The sequence below is a fragment of the Rhipicephalus sanguineus genome, chromosome 11 (genome assembly GCF_013339695.2).
Source record: "Rhipicephalus sanguineus isolate Rsan-2018 chromosome 11, BIME_Rsan_1.4, whole genome shotgun sequence".
NCBI lineage: Eukaryota > Metazoa > Arthropoda > Arachnida > Ixodida > Ixodidae > Rhipicephalus > Rhipicephalus sanguineus.
This window is the reverse complement of record NC_051186.1, coordinates 123,458,565-123,478,604: the sequence shown is the minus strand read 5'-3', so window position 1 is coordinate 123,478,604 and position 20,040 is coordinate 123,458,565. Positions and strand designations below refer to the sequence as shown.

Here is a 20,040-nt window from a genome sequence, read left to right as displayed (position 1 = left end):
GAACACGAAGACACACGAAAAACAACAGGTAGTACACACACGAGCGCGAACTGACAACTGTTTATTTGATATAAACCCCACGAGTTCCCGCACTCTAAGCTTGCGAAAAGAAGTGTTGCGTACGCGTACATGTTAAACAGCTGTCAAAAGTCATGTGACCACGCAGTAGCGCGAAGTTTGAAAAAGCAAGCAGATAGACTCAGGGACAGCGCTTACCCTGACGCCCTGATCACCTCTCTAGCTGAGAGGCTCTTGAAAAGCCTCAACAAGAAGCACAATACGGACGTAGGTCTAAAAGAGAAGCCCAGGGAGAGACCAATAGTTCTTCCCTACGTGCACAGTATTTCGCATGGACTAAAAAAAGATCGCTAGTAGGTACGGCATTCCCATGACTTTCACTGCGCCTAACCAACTAATTTCACTTTGTCACCAAGTCAACGGCTACAATCAGAGAGAAAATCATTAATGCTCTGTTAAACATGTAAACAAGTATGTACCGTGTGAAAAAGATGTTGTATATAGTGTTCCTTTATCTTGCGGAAGACGGTACATTGGACAAACCGGTAGGTGCCTTAACTCGCGTTTACGCGAGCATAATTACAACAATCAGCACATTTGTCACCCTGGTAACTTAGCTACCCATTGCAACAGGTGCCAATGTCAAGACATGAGGGAACGAGAGATTATCGAAGCCTTTACGATGCGCGACCTTGGAGAAGACATGTGTTAGTGCGCCATCGATACATCTAACCAATGATGAAGTGTCATTTTTACAAGGAATTTAGATATTAGACATGCACTGATTTGATGTGTGACGCAGATGGTTGTCCTCCTGTTGCGTGCTTTGCGCAGGGGACCTGTCCCTCTTTATTTTTTTCACCCAGTATACATGTGTGATGTTTCCATAAAATAAACAGTTGTCGGTTCGCGCTCGTGTGTGTACTACCTGTTATTTTTCGTGTGTCTTCGTCTTCAAACAGCGCATCGCAAGTGTCAAACATGTACAACCAACTAGCCCCTACCATGGCCCTTGTAACTGACTGTACGCAATCAAATGATCTTGAGTGCGTCATCATCGAACAAATAGCCGCGTAGGGTTAGAACCACGCCTATTTCCTTCCCCAAAGAAAAACTATTTAAAAAAACGCACAGGGTCTCTTATGCACTCACCTAAGACGACTGCAAGGCGAAAGCCATCTTTTACTTTTCGGTCGATGCACTGATCCTGCTCTGCCGCCCTCCAAAAGCTTTCTGCACCTAACGTGATTTTGAAAATCAGTTCTGCGGAATCCCGCAAGGTGGCGGAAGGGTTAAGAAAGGGAAAAAGGCTTTATTTCTGAGAAATCCGTATGGATTTCCTTGTGGCTTTGTGCTACAAATGGGTGGTTGTCTATTTTCCCTTTCCTAACGTGATTTTGCACTGCCTCCGCGATCAGCCAACCTTTGACCAAGCTACGATGTAATGTGATGAGAAGTCAGTATGACGCCAAGATGACGTCAAAAATTTTGGCAATCTGTGACGCCATGATGACATTATATTGTCACGCAAAGGTCAAGAAGCACACTTTAATTAATAGCTTAAACTGGGCGAACTTGTGCCCTCTAAACAAGCAAGTTGGATCAAACAATGGCTGTGTCTATCCTGCAGGAACGCCTTCCCCTTGTTCACCAGAGTTCGGCACCTCTTCTTCTTTTCTTGTCCCGTGCAGTTCGCACGTGCCTGAGTTGTCAGCGGTGATCCTGGCGTGCTCCATCGACGCTTTGCTTCCTCTGTTTCCCACGCACGCCGTAGACAACGTGGAGGGCGTAGCAACTGCTGGGGCGCGTAATTTGAATGTACCTTGCGTCAATATGGTGACGTCATCACGTGCTGGCGGTTTTAGGGGCGAAGCTCCTTAAGGCGGCACCCGTTCGTCCCTCGTCGTGGTCGTAGTAGTGAGTAACAAGTCTTACGCTTTGACCTCCAAGGTGGTGCCGGTGGGAGATTTCTCCTGTGCGTTGTTGAACAATAAAAAATTGGCAGCGTGCGCGTTAACTAAAAGCCGAATTCTTCTGTCTCTCATTCCCCATTAGCAGCCATTGGCATGTTCCAGTAGGAAACGTTAGTAGAAGTAGAAGTGTAAGTGTTAGCTAAAAGCCGACTTCTTCTGTCTCTCATTGCCATTAGCAGCCATTGTTTACCTCCAAGGTAGTGCCTGGTGAGATTTCTCCTGTGCGTGATTAAACAATAAAAATTTTGTTCAAAACGCCGTTGATTGATGAAATAAACCAAGGAAAGACGCCAGATGTTTTGTAAAAGCAGAACGAAAGAACGCCAGATGTTTTTCTTAAAGTGTAGTAGTTCTATGTAGCCACCTCGCCCGATCGTCAACGGGCGAGGTGGACCGGCAACGGCGCGAGGACCCTGCCGTACGAGAGTTAAATCACACTAAAAGACATACTTTGCGGGCGATACACTCTAGTGAGCTTTCAACTTTTCGTCTTAATGTGCATGATAAAGAAATTATTTCTACGAAAAACGCAAGGCACACCTTGAGCTATATGTTTGGTTTTGGGACGCTAAATGGAACCATGAGGCGATGCGAAGCCGGAGCACTTGCACGATCGCGTTCCGTTGGCTTTCGTTGGGCATGCTACCGACCTCGCGTCGTGGAACGCGCGTCCTGTCTTCCCTCTAGCCTTGCCTTTAATTCGCACAGGGCGAGCGGGGAATGCGGTCGCTCTTGGTGCTCTTTCGCTCGGGAGCGGACTTCTTTCTTGCATTTCACCGATCACAAGTGATAATGAAGGGACCACGTAAACCAACAGTACAATAAAAGTTTGATGTTTAATATATACACGATGTTTCACACTCTTTATATTATGTACTGGGCGCATTTCACGGAAGAGTTTCACGGTTTACAGATGATTCCCTCCGTAGCTTCGCCCCACTCATCATCATTCACCCCGTGGATATGCTGTGATTTTTTTGCATCACTCGTGCTGACGCCGCCGACGCGGGATGCTGGTCAATTTTGGCGTTTGATGAGGCATCTAACGCCTTTAATCAATATTCTGCACAGGGCGCAACTGCAGCAAGCGGGCTGCTGCAGCTGCATATAGTCATGCATTCTGGCGCATATTGAAGCCTGTCTTCTTTGTGTGGATTGGATCACGGGCTCCTTTGCTGAGAGCCGGTCACAACGTGACGTCTACGTGTTCCCGTGAATGACAGCCTGGTGACGTTTCTCGGTGACGCCCATAGGTATACGCGCTGTACAAAAATCGTACAAAAATTAATAGATACTAGCCGTTATCTGTTCGCGGCATTTCCAGCATGTGCATGTCCGCTAGCAAGGTTCTCTCCGGAAGTTTTTGATGGGTGGCGAACATTTTGCAAGCACTTGCCGTATTCGACACAAATCTACACTTCATTTCTCGTCGCGCCTGGCTTACCCCTTACAAAAATCCCATATATGGACATATATAAAAATTCCCATATATGGCCACATCAGGAATTGGGCATATCAGGCCCATATATGAATATTCGCCATATATGTGCCATATATAGCCATATATGGCTTGATATGCCCAATTCCTGATATGTGCCATATATGGCCATATATGTCCTGATATGCCCAATTCCTGATATACCCATATATGGATGAGGTCTATATATGAATGCAAGCCATATATGGCTTTATATGGGTACTTTTATATATAGCCATATATAGATGACTGCTACATATGAATTCCGCTTGTGAGCACGGCATAAATTAAAGCTGCAGAAATCATTCTACAGCTAGAATTAATGCTCCATGATTATTGATGCCACCCAACGGTCTGCAGTAGGAGTCGTGTTTTCAACACGAGGGTTGTGAGCTGTTTCACTGCCCTCCCAAGAAAAATTACAGTTATCCTCAAAGCTTTATTGCTAGAACTGTCATTTTGCTGTTCATTACTGTTTGGGGTCAGCACATGACTGTTAGTCAAGTTATTTTAATGTATGGAGACATTCACTGCACAACAACAGTTTGGCAAGGCAGCTAAGATTCAGATCAGTTATATTCTTTTAACATGCACGATCGAAGCATTCTGTGCCCATGTAGCTAAAAAGCATGCAAATAAGTTGCGCTCTAGTTTCTTTTTAGTGATTTCATTCAGGCTATATCAACTTTTCACGAAAAGATACATTGTGTGTAAATGGAGTGCTTATCGACATATTCTATTCAGTTTCAACAGGGTGGCTACTTGGGCTGGTTGGTACTGCATTCTAAAAGGAAAAATACGTTCTTTGTGCGCAAAACGTTTCAGGAAAGACAGATAGGAGTGCGCTCTGTCCTATCTGTCTTTTCTGAAACGTTTTGCGCACAAAGAACGTATTTTTACTATTCAGTTTCATAAACACATTGTCCACTGTGTTTTTATTGAGAATATTTTTGCGTGTCAATTGCGATTCTTTTGCGAGACAAATTAAATTATCTACTTGCCACTGACCATGTGGACTGCGTGTGCATTGAATGATTTAGGGGACATGATATTTAACCTTTAAGGAGTTCGACCAATAGCGGCTGGTACGCAAGCTTGTGATATGCAAGTATAGTGAAAAAATGGCGGCTATAAGTCTCTGTGCGAGTAAAAATGGAGTGACATTTGTTGAAAACCAGACGCTAAAAAATTGTGTTTTCAAAACGTTGCCTGCTTTTGATACAGCTACTAAAACATTAATATTTTAATCAGTTGCAAGCCCTAAGCAGATCAGTCGGGTTTAATTTGTCGACTTGTACAAAATTACGTACAGTGCTCACGGATTCAAAGGCGAGATCACATTTTTTAGTATAACGACTAGTATGCGCAACCGCTCGAGATAACCACATCATATCACAACTAATCTGGTCTCTACATATAATGTTGCTCTGGTCTGCGCGGTCGAGTCGAAATTACGCCGATATGACCCGAACTGAAGACGGTGGAGACGAAAATATGGGCGTTAATTGGTCCTACATTGTCCCGTTTGAATCCGTGAGTACTGTACACCGTCTTCTAGAATTGCCCTCGCAAGACGTTTTAGCCGTGTGCACTTATCTTCAAGACAAGCGTAATTCTAAAAACAAGGTAAAAGCTGGGCGAGAACCGACAATTTAGGACACGGGCACATATATGTCATGACACATACTTGGGGATGCGGATTGCCAACCGTTTTTCATTTGTTAATTGCGTAAGTTGTAATTGACTTTTGGTGTTCTCTCAAATGTCAAAGCAAAAAAATATCCAGATATATTTATGTTTTTTTTTTATTTTTACGAAAACTACAATAACACGAAAGCCATAATTTAGTTGGTACAGCGCTTGCTTCCGATAAATTGGGGGAGTCATGTCTGGAAGAAATAGAAAAGACAAAACAAAATGGTGTTGTAAAAATAAAATAGCTAGAATACGACGTCTTAATCACGTAACCACAATTATTATGCAGTCATATACTAATCGAAACATGCAATGCACTACGCTTTGTGAGTTTTCATAATTTTTGAGTACAGCGTAAGAAGGCAATGAAAACGATAAACTTACCTTAAAATTTAGCAGAGGCTGTGATGTACAGAGCCAGTAAATCCAAAGGAACTTAATCACAACTTAAGACGACCACACTTATCCGTACAGCTTTTCAGAAAGGAAGATGCGAGGAAAACTTGCACGCAAGCTTAGGCGTCCATTTTTCCGCACCAAAAGTTAACGATGGTCAAACCAACGGCCTCTCCACAAAAACACACTTGCCTCTGCATCCGCAATTGCACCACATGCAGAGAAGTAAATTCCTCAGGTCTGCGTTGAAGTCAGTGCAAAATCAAATCAGTCGCTGAACACGAAATAAGAGCAAGAGAGATCACAAGTGACGAACATTAGCCGCGCATGCTGCTCCGGTCAGCAAAGAAGCAACAGCGGCGCGGATGGATACAGCCTCGATCATGATGCAGCGCTAAGGTGTCCGTGAGATCACCAATTTACACAGTTGTCGCTGCAGTAAATTTTGCGAAGCTTATTGGCAAACAAAGTTTCAACTCTTCATAATTATTAACGCGATATTAACACCTTACAAGTTAAACTTTTCGTGTGCTATTTTCTTTATCGCAACCGTAGATGGGCCACGCGCCTTCTGGTCGTCTGTGTTCCTGCGTGCAGTGGAAGTTTCCAGTATGCATTCGCCGAGTTGCTCACCCCTCAGACCGGAATCGCTTGTCCACGCTTGTGTCCGCCGAGTGCAAGCAGCCCCGCGTTTAACTAGTCACGCGGGTTTCGGGACAATAGGGCTCGCTCTATCCCCGCTGGCTGCCGAGAGGCACAGGTGCATGTCCTTTGAGGGAGGCGTTCGTAGAATCTGCAATTCGCTGCTTCACGTACGCTGGCTGCCACGACGTGTTCGATCCGGATATTTATCTTTCTTCTCATGCTTTAATAATAATAATAATAATAATAATAATAATAATAATAATAATAATAATAATAATAATAATAATAATAATAATAATAATAAATGTACTGTTCCTACAACCCCTAGATGAACGTTGAATCAACGATATTACTCCCATGGCAAAAATCATATGGCCCAATTGAAACAAACGGGTGTGTCCGCGTACCCATGAGATGCTGCGCGCGAGCGTGTAATTATGCATGTGCGCGCATATGTATACGTATTCGCGTATAGTTCACAAGCATATGCGCCACACTGTTAGTGTTGAAAGGACATAGCCCCATGTAGTTTTATTTATTACGTGGCTGCTCTACGGGGCGCTGTAAATAGAATGGCCAGTCTGGTTTATGTAAGGCCCTTAATTATTCAAAAAACGTCTCGTGATAAATGCATTTCCAAGGTAACATTTAAGGCAATTGGTGCACGTTATTAGCGATCCCGATCAAGAAATGACACGCACAAAATAGAAGTCTGGTGAGTTCGGTGTTATAAAACTGTAGCATTCTGAGCGCTTAATAATTGGTGAATTAAATGTGCATCGTGTGTGCGTCAATTGGACACTTCTTAACGTATACCCCTTAAGTATGTATCGAGTGAGGTTCAACTGACGCTTTGCTTTCAAACCTCGCATCAAATGAATTCTTTGAATGTACTCATTACAAATGGACATTAAGGTGACGATCTGCACATTCAAGAAGTTTATACGCAGCCAAATGAAACGCAAAGCGCATCCTTGCAAGACATGAGCACGACACCAATTTTTAATGTAAGCATAAGGCCTGCGAGAATTGTACTGTCTCATTTTTGTTTTTGAAAATACTGCCTCAAATATTGCTCTGCGCATACTATTATGGTAAATGTCAACTGAAAGTGATCCCAGATGTGAGTAAACAACGTTCACAGAAACCTCGTTAAAAGAAGTGTCCAGCATATAGCCATCACAAACTTCGAATTATCAGCAAGTTTGTCCACTGATGTGCGAGATAAAAAGCTGCATTAAAACTAGCATTTATTTAACCATGCATTACTGTGAACAATAGAAGTTGTATGCATGGCGTTTTTTATATACCACAACAATACACATCGGCTTGGTTAATGAGAATAGCGAGGTTTGGGAGCTTGCATGTATTATATGTGCGGACAGGATAGCGCCCTTGTAAAAACATCTCGTATATATAATAACGACGTCGTAATAATTGCCACTTATTGTTGGAAACCTAAAGTTCATGTAAAACTCAGTACAAGCTATACACGCGTGAACCATGCACTGACACGTACATATACCTTATTATTTTATCTTTCATGATTGCATTGCAACAATGTTTATACTTGATACTCTTGGTGTAGATACCAATTAGGCCACTTTCCTGTACGTATTGCCATATATGACAATCCCCATATATGTTAGTAACTCGTGCCGTATATACGTTGTTCATCCCATATATGGTAGCACAACCCCATATATGGATCTACTTGATGTACATATATGGTGTGGCCATGCCATATATGACAGCATTTCACTCTATATATGGACCAGCCGCGCCATATATGGCTGTATTTGTCTCCATATATGGGCCAATCGCGCCATATATGGCCCTATTTACATCCATATATGGTAAGCGGTAGCCACATATGCAGACATATATACTCATATATGGCCGCATATAATTTATATAAGTGCCATATATGACATTTCCGTAAGGGACATGCATGCATGACGCGCTTACGCGGCACGGAAGCTAGGGCGCTTGTGATGGGGCACCGTGCATTGGCAAGGGGGCGCTATCTAGCTCTCACTTATCAGCCCATCTCCCTCACCAGAAGCCTGGGAGAGGTCCTTAAGAAGCACAAACTGGCACATACAGACCAGGCTGGCGGACTGGTCTGTATAGGCGGCCCCCTGGGTCTGTAGTGTTGCGGCACCCTGGGTCCCAATCTAGCCCCCTGTCCAGCCTGGCTCCCCCATGTCCACTACCATTTATTGTTAATAAAGTTTATTCCTCCAGTTTCGCCGACATCTGCCGATAAGGCTGCAAGGAAAGATGTCACGAGGTTAAGAATCGCACGAAAACGCGTCGCTTTGTGGTTGATCGCTCAACGTATGAAGCGCATGCACACTTGGAAACTTCCAGATAACGCACACTCTTGCGTCTTGATAAGAAATACAATGCCGCTGATAATGTGATTGCATCTGCCCAGTTTTGCTACTTTCTCTCACTACAACGTCCACTGACCAGAGGGAGCTGCGTTGCTCGCAGTGACCTTCCCAAGTTCGCTGAATTGGCCGCCAGGGGCATGCAGAAAGCAGACGCGCGCATGCGTCCCCCCTCTATCCCGGCCACATTGCGCCCACTTATGCAGGGAGGAGACGCGCGCATCGCATTCGCAATTTGCCTGGACCCGTCTCAATATTGCTTTTCTTTTATCCGCTAGGCTGCGGGTTCTGGCGCTGCAGTCACGCTGGAAAACTCCACTGCACGAAGGAAGTTCGAGTGCTGAGTGCCTTATGCGGCATTTCCGCCGCAGCCCACCGGGGCAAGAACCCTGTTCGCTAGCTATACTTCGAGCTGCCACTCTAACATCTGTTTTAAATCCCGCAGCACCAATGGAGAAGGAAGTTATGTTCGCACCTCCACGCTTAGGTGGCGCTACCAGCGCTAGCCATTCAGTTTCATGTCAGCTTCGTGGCTCTCAGAAGAAAGAAAAGCCGCGCTCGTAAACCAAGCAAACGATAACAGCAGCTGGCCGCACTTCTAGGCGCGCAACTTATCCCGGCGAGGCGCTGCGCGCTTCTTTCGCACAGCCCTCCGCAGCTGGCGTAGTAGGCACGCAAAGTTCAAACGCCGTCTCGCCGGACGCGTCGCTTGCGTCTGCACTCCCCAAGCAGCCGCTGCCAAGCCGATACCGCGGCGCGTCGGAAGCAAACGCCGAGAAGGAAAAACAAAGCGCGCCCGGCGTTTACGAGGTCGCCCAGTGGAAAGCGTCCAAGCCAACGAGCGGCGGGGAGCAGGGTCAAACCGTTCGCGGCCGCACTGACGACTTCGCGAGCCTCGGTCTGTCCCCCGTCGGTTCGTTTGACTGGTGCTGCTGCTGGCGTCAGCGCGACGATGCCTCGACTGCAGTTGCTCACGTGACCAACCCCGCCCCCTCGCTTGCGTGCACGTGCAAGCTCGACCGGCGCTCGTTCGCGCCAGCGCCGCATGGACGAGCGTGAGCTACGTTACAGGGGAATACCTCGGTGAGTTAGTTCCGTTCAAGCACGTGTGTGTGTGTGTGTGTGTGTGTGTGTGTGTGTGTGTGTGTGTGTGTGTGTGTGTGTGTGTGTGTGTGTGTGTGAGAGAGAGAGAGAGAGGGAGATAGTATGTGTGTGTTCGCTGCAGTCCACTTCGCCGCTTACGAAACGAAGCCCACTGCATCCAACTATAGCGCCGATAAGTTCGCGGCCTCGCATTGTGTGTATATCGCGCTCCGACAACCCAACGGCGTGTGCTGCGGCTGCTTCTACGCTGGCTCAATCGCTGACGAAGGCTGCACCTGTAGCGACACTGAATGTATACGCGGGCCGCAAGCAAAAGCAACGCCTGCAAAAACAGGGAGCCTGGTTTAGACGATAGGAGTTTTTCTAAGCAGCGTATATCAAATCAACAGTCATCACTTGCACCAGCTGCAGTACCTGAAACGAAGGGAGCTACTTACAAAGCACTGATTCGAACACTCCTCGAATCTCGAATGCGGAAGCATCGTGTGCAATCCCCGTCGATCAAGCCCAATTAATAAAATAGAAAAATCGGAGGGAAACTAACCATCCATGTTTCTCGCAGTCAGCGCATACACAGCATTATCCTTGATGGCACTTGTGTTTCTTATGGTATCCACACTCGATTCAACGGCGACTCGATGACAGCCAGTCAACGTTGTGAAAAATGCTCCAAGCGTCTCAACGCACCGGCGTGCACTAAGGAACATCACAGGAAAACATCAGCGTTGGTGAAAAGGCACCGAGCGTCTGAACGTGCTTGTTTACGCCAGGCCCCCGGTGATAGCTAAAAAAATTATATGCATATTTGAAAATGCGAAGTAACGCTCTCATAGTCACCAAGTCAAGGTGCCCTTGCACCTGGATTGCGTCGTCACTGCCGTGCGTTATTAGGTGTGCATCAATACGCTGCCGCAAAGAAAAAGTATTTCGTCAATGGAATTTGTTTATTTGTAGCATGGTTCAACAAATATAAGCGGAGGTGTATACCTAGAATCACCTTTTCGCCATTCATGTAGAAATAATCGCAATATAAGCACAACAGGCAATTTATTTCGCGTTGTATCGCATCTAAGGTTTCGTCTTTTCTCCCGGCATACCTCAGTCGAGGTATGGAACAATTTAGCAGCGAAACAGCTCTTTCTTGCACTAGTGACGCATTTGAAGGTAAAGTAGAGGCGTTCTTTTCAATAATGACATTCAACCACTGTCGCATCGTGTAACGACGCCTTTTTGTCGAAAATTTCAGATACATTTCGTTCACTTGTTTAAAAGAACTATAGCGTTATTTTGTTGACCTACACAATTAGCCTGTATGAACCTGTATGAGCCCGCGGGAAATGCGCACAGCGGTGCTTGAAAATAAAGTAAGTAATATTCCACATGGTTATCGCTGATATCAACACTTCATTTTCCTGAATATCTGGTTCATTGTCACTCTTAATAATTCTATACTGTTTTACTGATGCTGTGTACATGTTTACTTTTTCTTTCACTGGTACGCTACTTCAGGGCACGCGCTATTTCTCCTGTAAAGTTTCTTTACGTTCCTTTGACGAGTCGCTGCTATCAGCGCACACTCTAACGAGTTATCGCGTATGTTTAATGAACAAGCTGCAAGAAGATAATCGCATCAGTCGATGCTCTGTCAGTTTTGCCTGACCGACAGGAGGTTGAAGTACTGTAAAAAAAAGCCGCCTCTATGTAGCTGACAACAGCTAGGCTTATCTATCAGCGATACGTGAAGTCGGCCACATAAGTGCGAGCGCTTGACTCCCATATTTCGGGGCTCTCTTAAATAGCCTCGTTGTTTTTGCGTGGTTTGCGTTTGCACCTGCTAAACCTCAGCCCCTGTTCTCTGTACTACGTGTCTGCTATTCTCTCATCAAAAACAACCGTGGCAGATTACGAGCACGTGGAATACGAATAACGGGAGGAAAATGGTCAAGCGCTGTTCAGTAAGGTACTGGCTAAACAGTGGACCTTCTAAGTTGTGAGCGAACAGCAGGCGGCCGACTTTGCTTGAGAACGCAGCCCATCATTCGCACGCCATCGAATTTGCACGCCATCGAATGTCGAGAAGCATTCGCTTCTTGACACTGAGCCGCAACCTTGGCAAATACCGAATAACTAATGATTATTTATTTATTTGTTTGTTTTTTTATCTATTGAAAACTATGTTACGCAAGTGAATACTAACAAAAAACACAACGCAGCTAAATTTGCAATACAGTGCGTTAAGAAAAACAGAACGCATCACTTCGTTAAAATTAGTGGTGCACGAATATTCGAATCGAATAGTGTACAATTCGATCTGGTACTCTAGTCTAATTGTGCGTATTTGAAATACCAAATATTTTTAATAGTAAGCAGCGATGGAAAAACCTCAAAGGAACGAAACGTTGGAATAGAGAGGGGCAACGTTTCTTGTTTTGATCAGCAAATCACCAAGATGCACGCAGGCCAAGGCTTTACGAGGCTATCGACGCTATATTGATGACAGGATCGAGGAAGGCGTTTTTGCTTAAAGGGGAATTGACACCATTTTTCGAAGGTGAGTTTACTCTGCCGTACAAATCTGCTGTATACAGAGACGGCCCTGAGCAAGTGTGAAGTTCGGCAAATGTTGATAAGATATTTTATTTTGATATTAAAGTCAATTTTCCCATGGTGCGCCTACCGACATCGACACTAGCTTGACGTCAGGCTACAGTACTAATTCTAGTGACCTCACGCAGCAGTCTCACTAGCTGTGATGACGTCAGGCACCAAAACTTACAAAATGGCCGCTTGTGCGTCACCAAAACATTCAAAATGGCCGCTTGTGCGTCACCAACGGAGCCGCATTGCGGACGGCAGAGCGGCCGTGGAAACGTCACCATATCTTGCGCGAGCACCTGACGAGAACATCATACCGTGTTGTGACCTCAGGGTACAGTAGGAACCGAAACTAGCTTTTAAAAACATACTGTAATTACTTTTTTCAGGGCGCACCAACGCTTAGTAGTACATTTTTTTAAGGCTCTTGAGGGCTTGGCCGTTTATTTGACTCAAAAAAAGAACTTAAACTTTTTGTGTCAGTACCCCTTTAAAACTACAGCGTCGCCGAAGCGACACAGTGATCAATCCACCATCGACATGAAGCTCATGATAACATTCGTTCATAAATAATGTTCAATATTTATACATCCGTTTCATTTAAAAGCTGTTGACAAAGCGCCACTTTGAATACGTTATTCACTTCTGTATTGCAACCTGCAGTTAAAAATGTTTCTAAGGCTCTATTTGCGGCTGTATACGAGCTTCCTCCAGCTTACATAATTGTGGCATTATTTTTTGTCGGCTAAAAGTAATTTTAGCGTTCCTTTGTTAAAGCTTCTGAAAGGTTGTTTTAAAAAGGATGTTGCAGAATACTTCGGCTGTTTCGGAAATGGTTACATTGCCGTTGTAGGGCTGCTTTGAAAATGGTTACCTTGTTGTTCGAAAACAATTGGAATACTATTCGATTCGTATTCGTATCTGATTCGGTGTCATCGCTCTTCGATTCGTATTCGATTCAGTTCTGAAATTAACTATTTGCACATTCCTAGTAAAAATAAACAAAGCTTGAATTTTGAACGATAAAACAGTCTTACGACGCTATTTTTAGAAACTTCACCTCAAGTCTGTGCCGAAATGTTTCAGGAACTGCTGTCGAAACTACTTCCAAATATGACATCATCAAGAGGATCATTTCACATGCGGATGTCTTGTGGTAGTGCTGATGCGTTAAAGGCGTTTGTGTTGCCAAAGATGCGTGTGAAGCTGACGTGATTAGTAACCTGCGTCACGTGTAGAGGGGGCTAATTACAGATATTTTTTTAAAATTGTAGACGTTTGTCCAATTAAGAGAGGGTGATTTCCTTGAAATAGCTGCAAGTCTGTATCTAAAGCAACAACTTGTTGATGAGCTGGTAGGTGGACTTGAATCATAGCGTACTTCTTGCTGTTGTATATTTCAGAAGACGACTTGACAAGAGGGCAAAATGCAACGCGCACGCACGTACAATAAAGAACCCCACGTGGTCGAAATCTCCAGGGCCCTCCACTACGGCGTCTACCATAACCATATCGTCGCTTGCAGACGTAAAACCGCAACAGTTATTATTATGCACACAGCGACGCTGCCTGTCATCTCACTGCCTGTTATTATGTACATGTTCGCTGCGCCGAATTACCGAGACGTCGTCCCAGTGCTTGGCTACATCCTAGGCAGGAGCCGGTTTCGTTCCGTCGTCTTCGTTTACTGCGGTGACCGAAATAGCGCAGCGGAGGAGCGAAACAAAAAATGGAACGAATAAAATCGAAAGACGCGAAAAAGCTCACGTGTGCCTCGAAATGTGTCTACGCGAGCTCCCGGGTGAATCAACGTTTTGTAGCCAAACTGCAGCTTAGAGCAAGTAGGGCTTATGTCATGTTCTCCAATAAAGAAGAAAAAAAGAACAAGCAAATAAACAAACGGACTAATGCCGGCTATTGAAGCACGCCTTTGCGTCTCTTTATCACTCTTTCTTCCTTTTTTTCTTTTTTTTTGCCCCAGCAACTTCTTCTATATATGTTTTATCCGCAGTCGACCATTTTATTCTGGCACATCTTCAATGCAAGACATAACGCAGCGACAAGACGTCCATTCAACAATGTTCTGATAGAAGTCGATTCAGGTATACCGTCATACAAGCATTAGCGTAGAGGTGCAGTTTCAGTGAAAGACCACTCAGTAGAACTTCTCCATAGACTTCAGGTGCCTGTTGTTTTCACCTCTAATATATTAGCGAGATTAGACGTTGTCGCGTTGTTGAAGCGATGCGCAATGCATGGCGGAGCGAAGGATCAAAATAAGAGGCTCTCGATCCATTTTAGATTGGTTCAAGCTGCTGTTGCCGAGGTTCCGATGTGTCGTAATGTATGATATACCCACCTGTCCCGAAGGGGACACGGTTTGCGCAAGCGCAATCCACGCGGTCACGTGGCAAAGATGCTCATGCTGATCATTATCACTAAGGCGCAAACTCCGCGCTTACTCCTGGAGCTAGTGTCGTCCGCGCTACTACAATTCTTATGGCAATCTGGGATAACCGAAATTGGGTTGCCGCCGTCCACACAAACAGTGCTTGCGAGAGATACGATTCGCAAACACTTGGTCGGGTAAGAACCTAGCAAGAGGTGCTCGACGAAGGTCGAGTAAGGAAAGCGTGTCAGTAGAGTCGACCAGAGACGAAGAGCCACAGTGCGGAGGCGGGACGGAACACAACGCAGGGATTACATTTGGACCTCGCAAGCACCATGTGAGTTTGGAAAAAAAACGTAAAACAACATTTTTAAATCGAGGAATTAGCACTCGAAGAGTTTTCTGGCGTAGCCCCCGAATCATCGTCTCATATGAGTCCTAATAGAGATTGAAGGGAATCGTATTGAACATACAATACTACAACACTCATTAATACCAACTCCAATGCTGAATTGTAAAGGGCGGGGGGAGGGGGGGAGGGGTGGTATTGCTGCTTTTATCTCAAAGGAGGACATGAATTGTGTTACCGCAGCGAGTCGCAAGCGTGAAAAAGTGGAAACAGTCTTAGTAACGTTTCTGTTCAACTCCCCCCCCCCCCCCCCACACACACACACATTTTTTTTTTCAGTTTGGTTTGCGTATATACACAGGCACACATAAACGCACGCACCATCCGCCAACCATAAAGTATGGTTGACACCCTCCCCCCCCCCCCCCCCGCCAGACAAAAAATTTCTGGCTACGCCCCTGTTGTGTAGTATACTAGTATCGCCTCGTGGTTGGAAATTATTCAACGCACAGAAAGCCGCCGAGAAATGAGTGAAAGCAATTTCATTGCTTACAGTCGGTCCTCACCCGCTTTCTGTGTCCTGAATTTCGTGACGACCAAATTTCCATTCATGAACCTGACTAATTGTCTATAGTTTGCCGCACGACATTGCTTGCATGAGTTACAGCAAACATTTAAATTGATAACTGCACGTATTCGATCCTTCTAACTTCTATGCATAGAACTTTCTATGATCGCTCCCATGAAGATGATGGCGGTGAACACTTAGTTTAATTCGCAGATAGGTCCCGACTTCCCTGCAAGGTTCACAACGAAATTTCTTTATAGCGTTGAATTTAATGCATCTCGAAGCCATGTTTATTTCCCAAGCTTTTTTCTATCATCCACGGCAGTTCTGTTATGTTCATTCCCCAACTCTGGCGCTCTGTAAAGGTGTTAAATCGCTTCCGAAATGATCAATTATTTAACATTAGCTTATTACTTAAAGTGGCGCAAATATGGGACGCGAACGTAGCAGCAAGTTTTCCACAGCTCAGTTGCTGTTCCTCTTCCACGCAGTCCAGCAGGACTCCAATGCATACTTTTGTTTTCGAAATAGAGATGAAGGAAACAAGGATTCCCGTGGACGCGAGTTCGATTCCCGGCCACGCTGACCGCATTTGAGATAAAGGCGAAATGCAAGAAATTAATTCGTAGTCCCCTACCATAGCGTATCTCATAATCACGTAGTGGTTTTCACACATAAAGCCTTCAAAATTGAGTCAAAATTTAAATAGGCGTTTTTTTTTATATTTCACTGGCAGGCAGCATGGTCCTTGAAATCCAAAACTGCATGTATTTCTGAGTGCAGAGCAAAGTCTGAAATTCTAGCCATAGTTATTCTGCGAAAAGAATCCACCAGATAGCCTTCAAGCATTGCTTCCCTATTAGCAACAGCTATTAGGTGGCATACTTGTTACATTGAAAGGCCGAGAAAAATCTGAAATTTTCAAGGCTCCCTTCCTTTTTTGCAAGAACTGGCGCTGCTCACTTCAATGGTAACGAACTGTGGCACAATGACGCCATTTTTATTCAGCGTTTCGTTACTTCTCCGCTTGTGCATAACCATTGCGTCAGATTTACTTTGATTGCACATATGTGATTTTGGTAACTTTGTGTACTTTATATGCCGCTGCAGCTTCCAAACATGGCCCAGCTGTGCGTGTGCAAAGAACTCACAGGGTCCCTTAGGCATTCGCTTAAGGCGACTCCAATGCGAAACCCGTCTTCTTCTTCTTCTTAGTCGGTGTATTCATCCTGCCCCGCCCCCCTCCGAAAGCTTTCAGCACCTAACGTGTTTTTGCACTGCTCCCAGGATCGCAGGTATTGCAAGCTTTCTGCACGTCACCTGATTTTGCACTGCCTCCGTGATCGGCCCGCCTTTGGCCAAGCGATGACGTCGTGGTGACGTCATCATGTGAAGTCAACGTTATGTGACGCCATAATGACGTTCTGATGGCGTCACCAATTCTGGCGATCTGTGACGTCATGATGATGTCACATGGTGACGTCTTCACGCGAGTATTTTTGCATCACTCGTGTTGACGCCGACGGTCAATTTTCGCGTTTTATGAGACATATAAGGCTTTCGCCTTAGCAAACCATTATACTCGACACCATTCCACTCGGTGAAGGGGGGCGACCAGTGGAGCGGACGGGCATAAAAATCTCCTTAGCGATGCGTAAGCTTAGACTTTCATTGTAAACTGCGACCTTCCCTGGAACACTCTTTCCGGGCGGCATCGGCATTGCGTCTCCGTTCTAGCGTTCGTCAGCATATTTCGCGGCCCCCTAAAGAGCGCATGTCGAAACGCATTTAGAATGACTGCCATTTGGGCGTGTTGGTATACTTTCGCCATTGTGAAGCACTACGAAGAACGGATACTTTAGAAGAACACAGGATAAACAAACTTTTTGCTTACAAATATACTTTCAGTTGCGAGTTGCGCGTTCTCCTGTCTTTTTCAAAAATCTCCGTTCTTTGTAGCGCTTCACTGTCACGAGCGAAACGCAGGCTTGGCATCAAATTTCTTCCCAGCCAGAATTTTCCTGATTTGCGCAGTTCTCCATGTAGGCTTTACATGATTGCCTGTAGAGGGCTTTTATTCCACTGCCAGTACACAATCGTCTAACAACTGGCAGCAGCCGCAACAGGCGGACCGCTACAGCAGCTAATGGCAAGCCGGCAACCGCTGATGTTTTAGGTCTACACACGCCGCGATCGCCTGGAAACTAGCTTATAGCAGCTGCACTGCAAAAAGCATTGGAAGCGTATGCGCCCTTGTTTGTGACATAGACGAAGCAAACTTCGCCTCATGTGGAATGCTACCTTCGCATTTGCGGCACCGGGGTTTCACATGTGAGCAGCAGCTGTTCCTACAATGCCGTGTTCGCCTGGCCTTAAATTTCTGGCAGCACGTGTGTTTTTCCCACTGTTCCGGAAGAGCTTGATAGTGAATGCTGGAAAATCGTGGGCAAGTACAATATATTCGCTTTCAGCTGCACTGTTGCGAACAGAGTGTGAAAATGGCTCGAAGGGATTAAGGAGCAACAAGATTCAACAGCTGAAGATGGCAGTCTCTTAGTTATGTTGTCGAAAATAGATAGCAGAATTCATTTTCATCAGTCATTCCTCACGTGGGAACTAGTTTAATATGAGGCAGAACAATACTGGAATCGATTAGTTTTCTCATCATAAGGAAATTCTGCAACGAAAACAAACAAACGACGAAAGCAGATATATGCATGAAAGACACATGGTAGCGTTGAATCTGTTTTCATGTGTCTCCTTTCGTCCTTATCAGGTCGCGTAACGCAATTTTCTAATTTGCTTTAATATAATTAATTGCCCTTTATGTTCGCTTGCTTTTAGAGAGAGAAAGCGAGAGAGAGAACCGCCTGAGTAGATTCTGACTGAATTCTTTGCAAGAATTCAAGCAGAACTCAAGATCTTCCTCTTCAGAATTTCTGTTCAAAAACTTCATAAAGTTCTTCAGCTGATACATCGCACCAAGGAAGATGATGCGCTCAGACCTTTCATAGTAGAAAACAGCGCAATACAACGGAGGCAAGAAAGGCCAAACAGGACCAGCGCTGTTTCTTTCGTTTGGTCGGTTCGCCCGTTTCTTCATCTTCCTTGGTGCGCTGCATCACTTAAGAATGACAAACCAACTTGCCCAATCTTCAACACTAGTCGCGTTAGAAGTTTCTTTTAAACGCTTCTTTGTGATGTCATCTCTGTCTAGGAACGCTGAGGACGGTACAGGAATGAGGTCCCTTCAGATGAGTTCCGGCTACACTGATGACTTCCGGTTCGGTTCCATGGTCAGCCGGAAATACTGTTGCGCTTCCGGACTGGCCGTTTGCGTGCTCGGCGTCATCTGTGGCGTCCTGCTGGGACACTTCGCCATGCGCGGTGGCAGCACTTCCAAGTCTGACCAACACGGTATGCCGGAGGCGGACACTGTCGGCCACATTAGGAGTGTCGAAGGTGACGTCACCGCGTTTCTCAACAAGTACGACTACGAGACCACGCTGCGGTGAGTCGACCTAATTAATTTCACAAATATACCTGTAGCCTCCTCAGTTAAGTCGCGTAAGCGACCGGTAAGCGCGAACAACAATAATAAGAGAGAATAACAGGGCTGCCTGTGGCTGGTAAATAGTAATAATATCCGGGGTTTTACGTGCGAAAACCACGACATCATTATGAGGCACGCCGTAGTGGATGACTTTGGAAATTGCGACCATCTGGCATTCTCTAACGTGCACTGACATCGCACAGCAAACGGGCCTCTGGCATTTCGCCTCCATCGTAATGCGACCGCTGCGGCCGGGATCGAGTCCATGACTTTCGGGTCAGCAGCCGAACACTGTAACCACTGTACCACTGTACCAGCACGGCGCATCTGGCCGGTAAATGTGCCACGAAAAAGCGAAAGATAGCAACAAAGCCGCACAATATGGGCAACCAGCCAGGGTTGCATTAGTAGACACCACGTACAGTTTCTAATAAAGCATTCCTCTGACACGTGATGGTTTAAGCTTGAAAAATAGAAAACAGTCTGTGTTATCATTCCCAGTGCGCTTAGTGTGAAACAGGAATATGTATCGCCTATATACAGTGCATGGTACAATATTAATATGTGCATTACTTTATGGAAAACAACGTGAACGCACCACAGACATAGAGAATCATTGTAAGATTAACACACTCTTCTTACGAGTACTTTCACAAAAAAAAAAAAAATGAGCGCCTGTCCATTCGCTTACTACAAATTATTGCGCTTGCCTGACTTGGGCTGTTGAACTTGCCTAAATATCACTTGTCGTAATGATTTATTTGTGGGGAGTACGTTGAGGCAGGCTCAGAAACTTGCCCTGACAATGCCCGTTATCTTTTATTTTTTATTTACCCATTTATTTATTTATTTATTTATTTATTTATTTATTTATTTATTTAT

At 45.1% G+C, this 20,040-nt stretch overlaps 1 protein-coding gene across 1 annotated transcript in view; it reads left to right on the top strand.

Moving 5' to 3' along the window:
* Positions 1-9,337: 9,337 nt before the first annotated feature.
* LOC119373768 (N-acetylated-alpha-linked acidic dipeptidase 2) overlaps positions 9,338-20,040 on the top strand; it is a 45,340-nt gene continuing 34,637 nt past the window's right edge. Inside the window, exons 1-2 of the mRNA XM_037643829.2 lie at positions 9,338-9,683; positions 18,823-19,116. Coding sequence (XP_037499757.1) covers positions 9,646-9,683; positions 18,823-19,116 — 332 coding nt within the window. The 5' untranslated portion in view covers positions 9,338-9,645. The remainder of the gene's footprint in view (positions 9,684-18,822; positions 19,117-20,040) is intronic.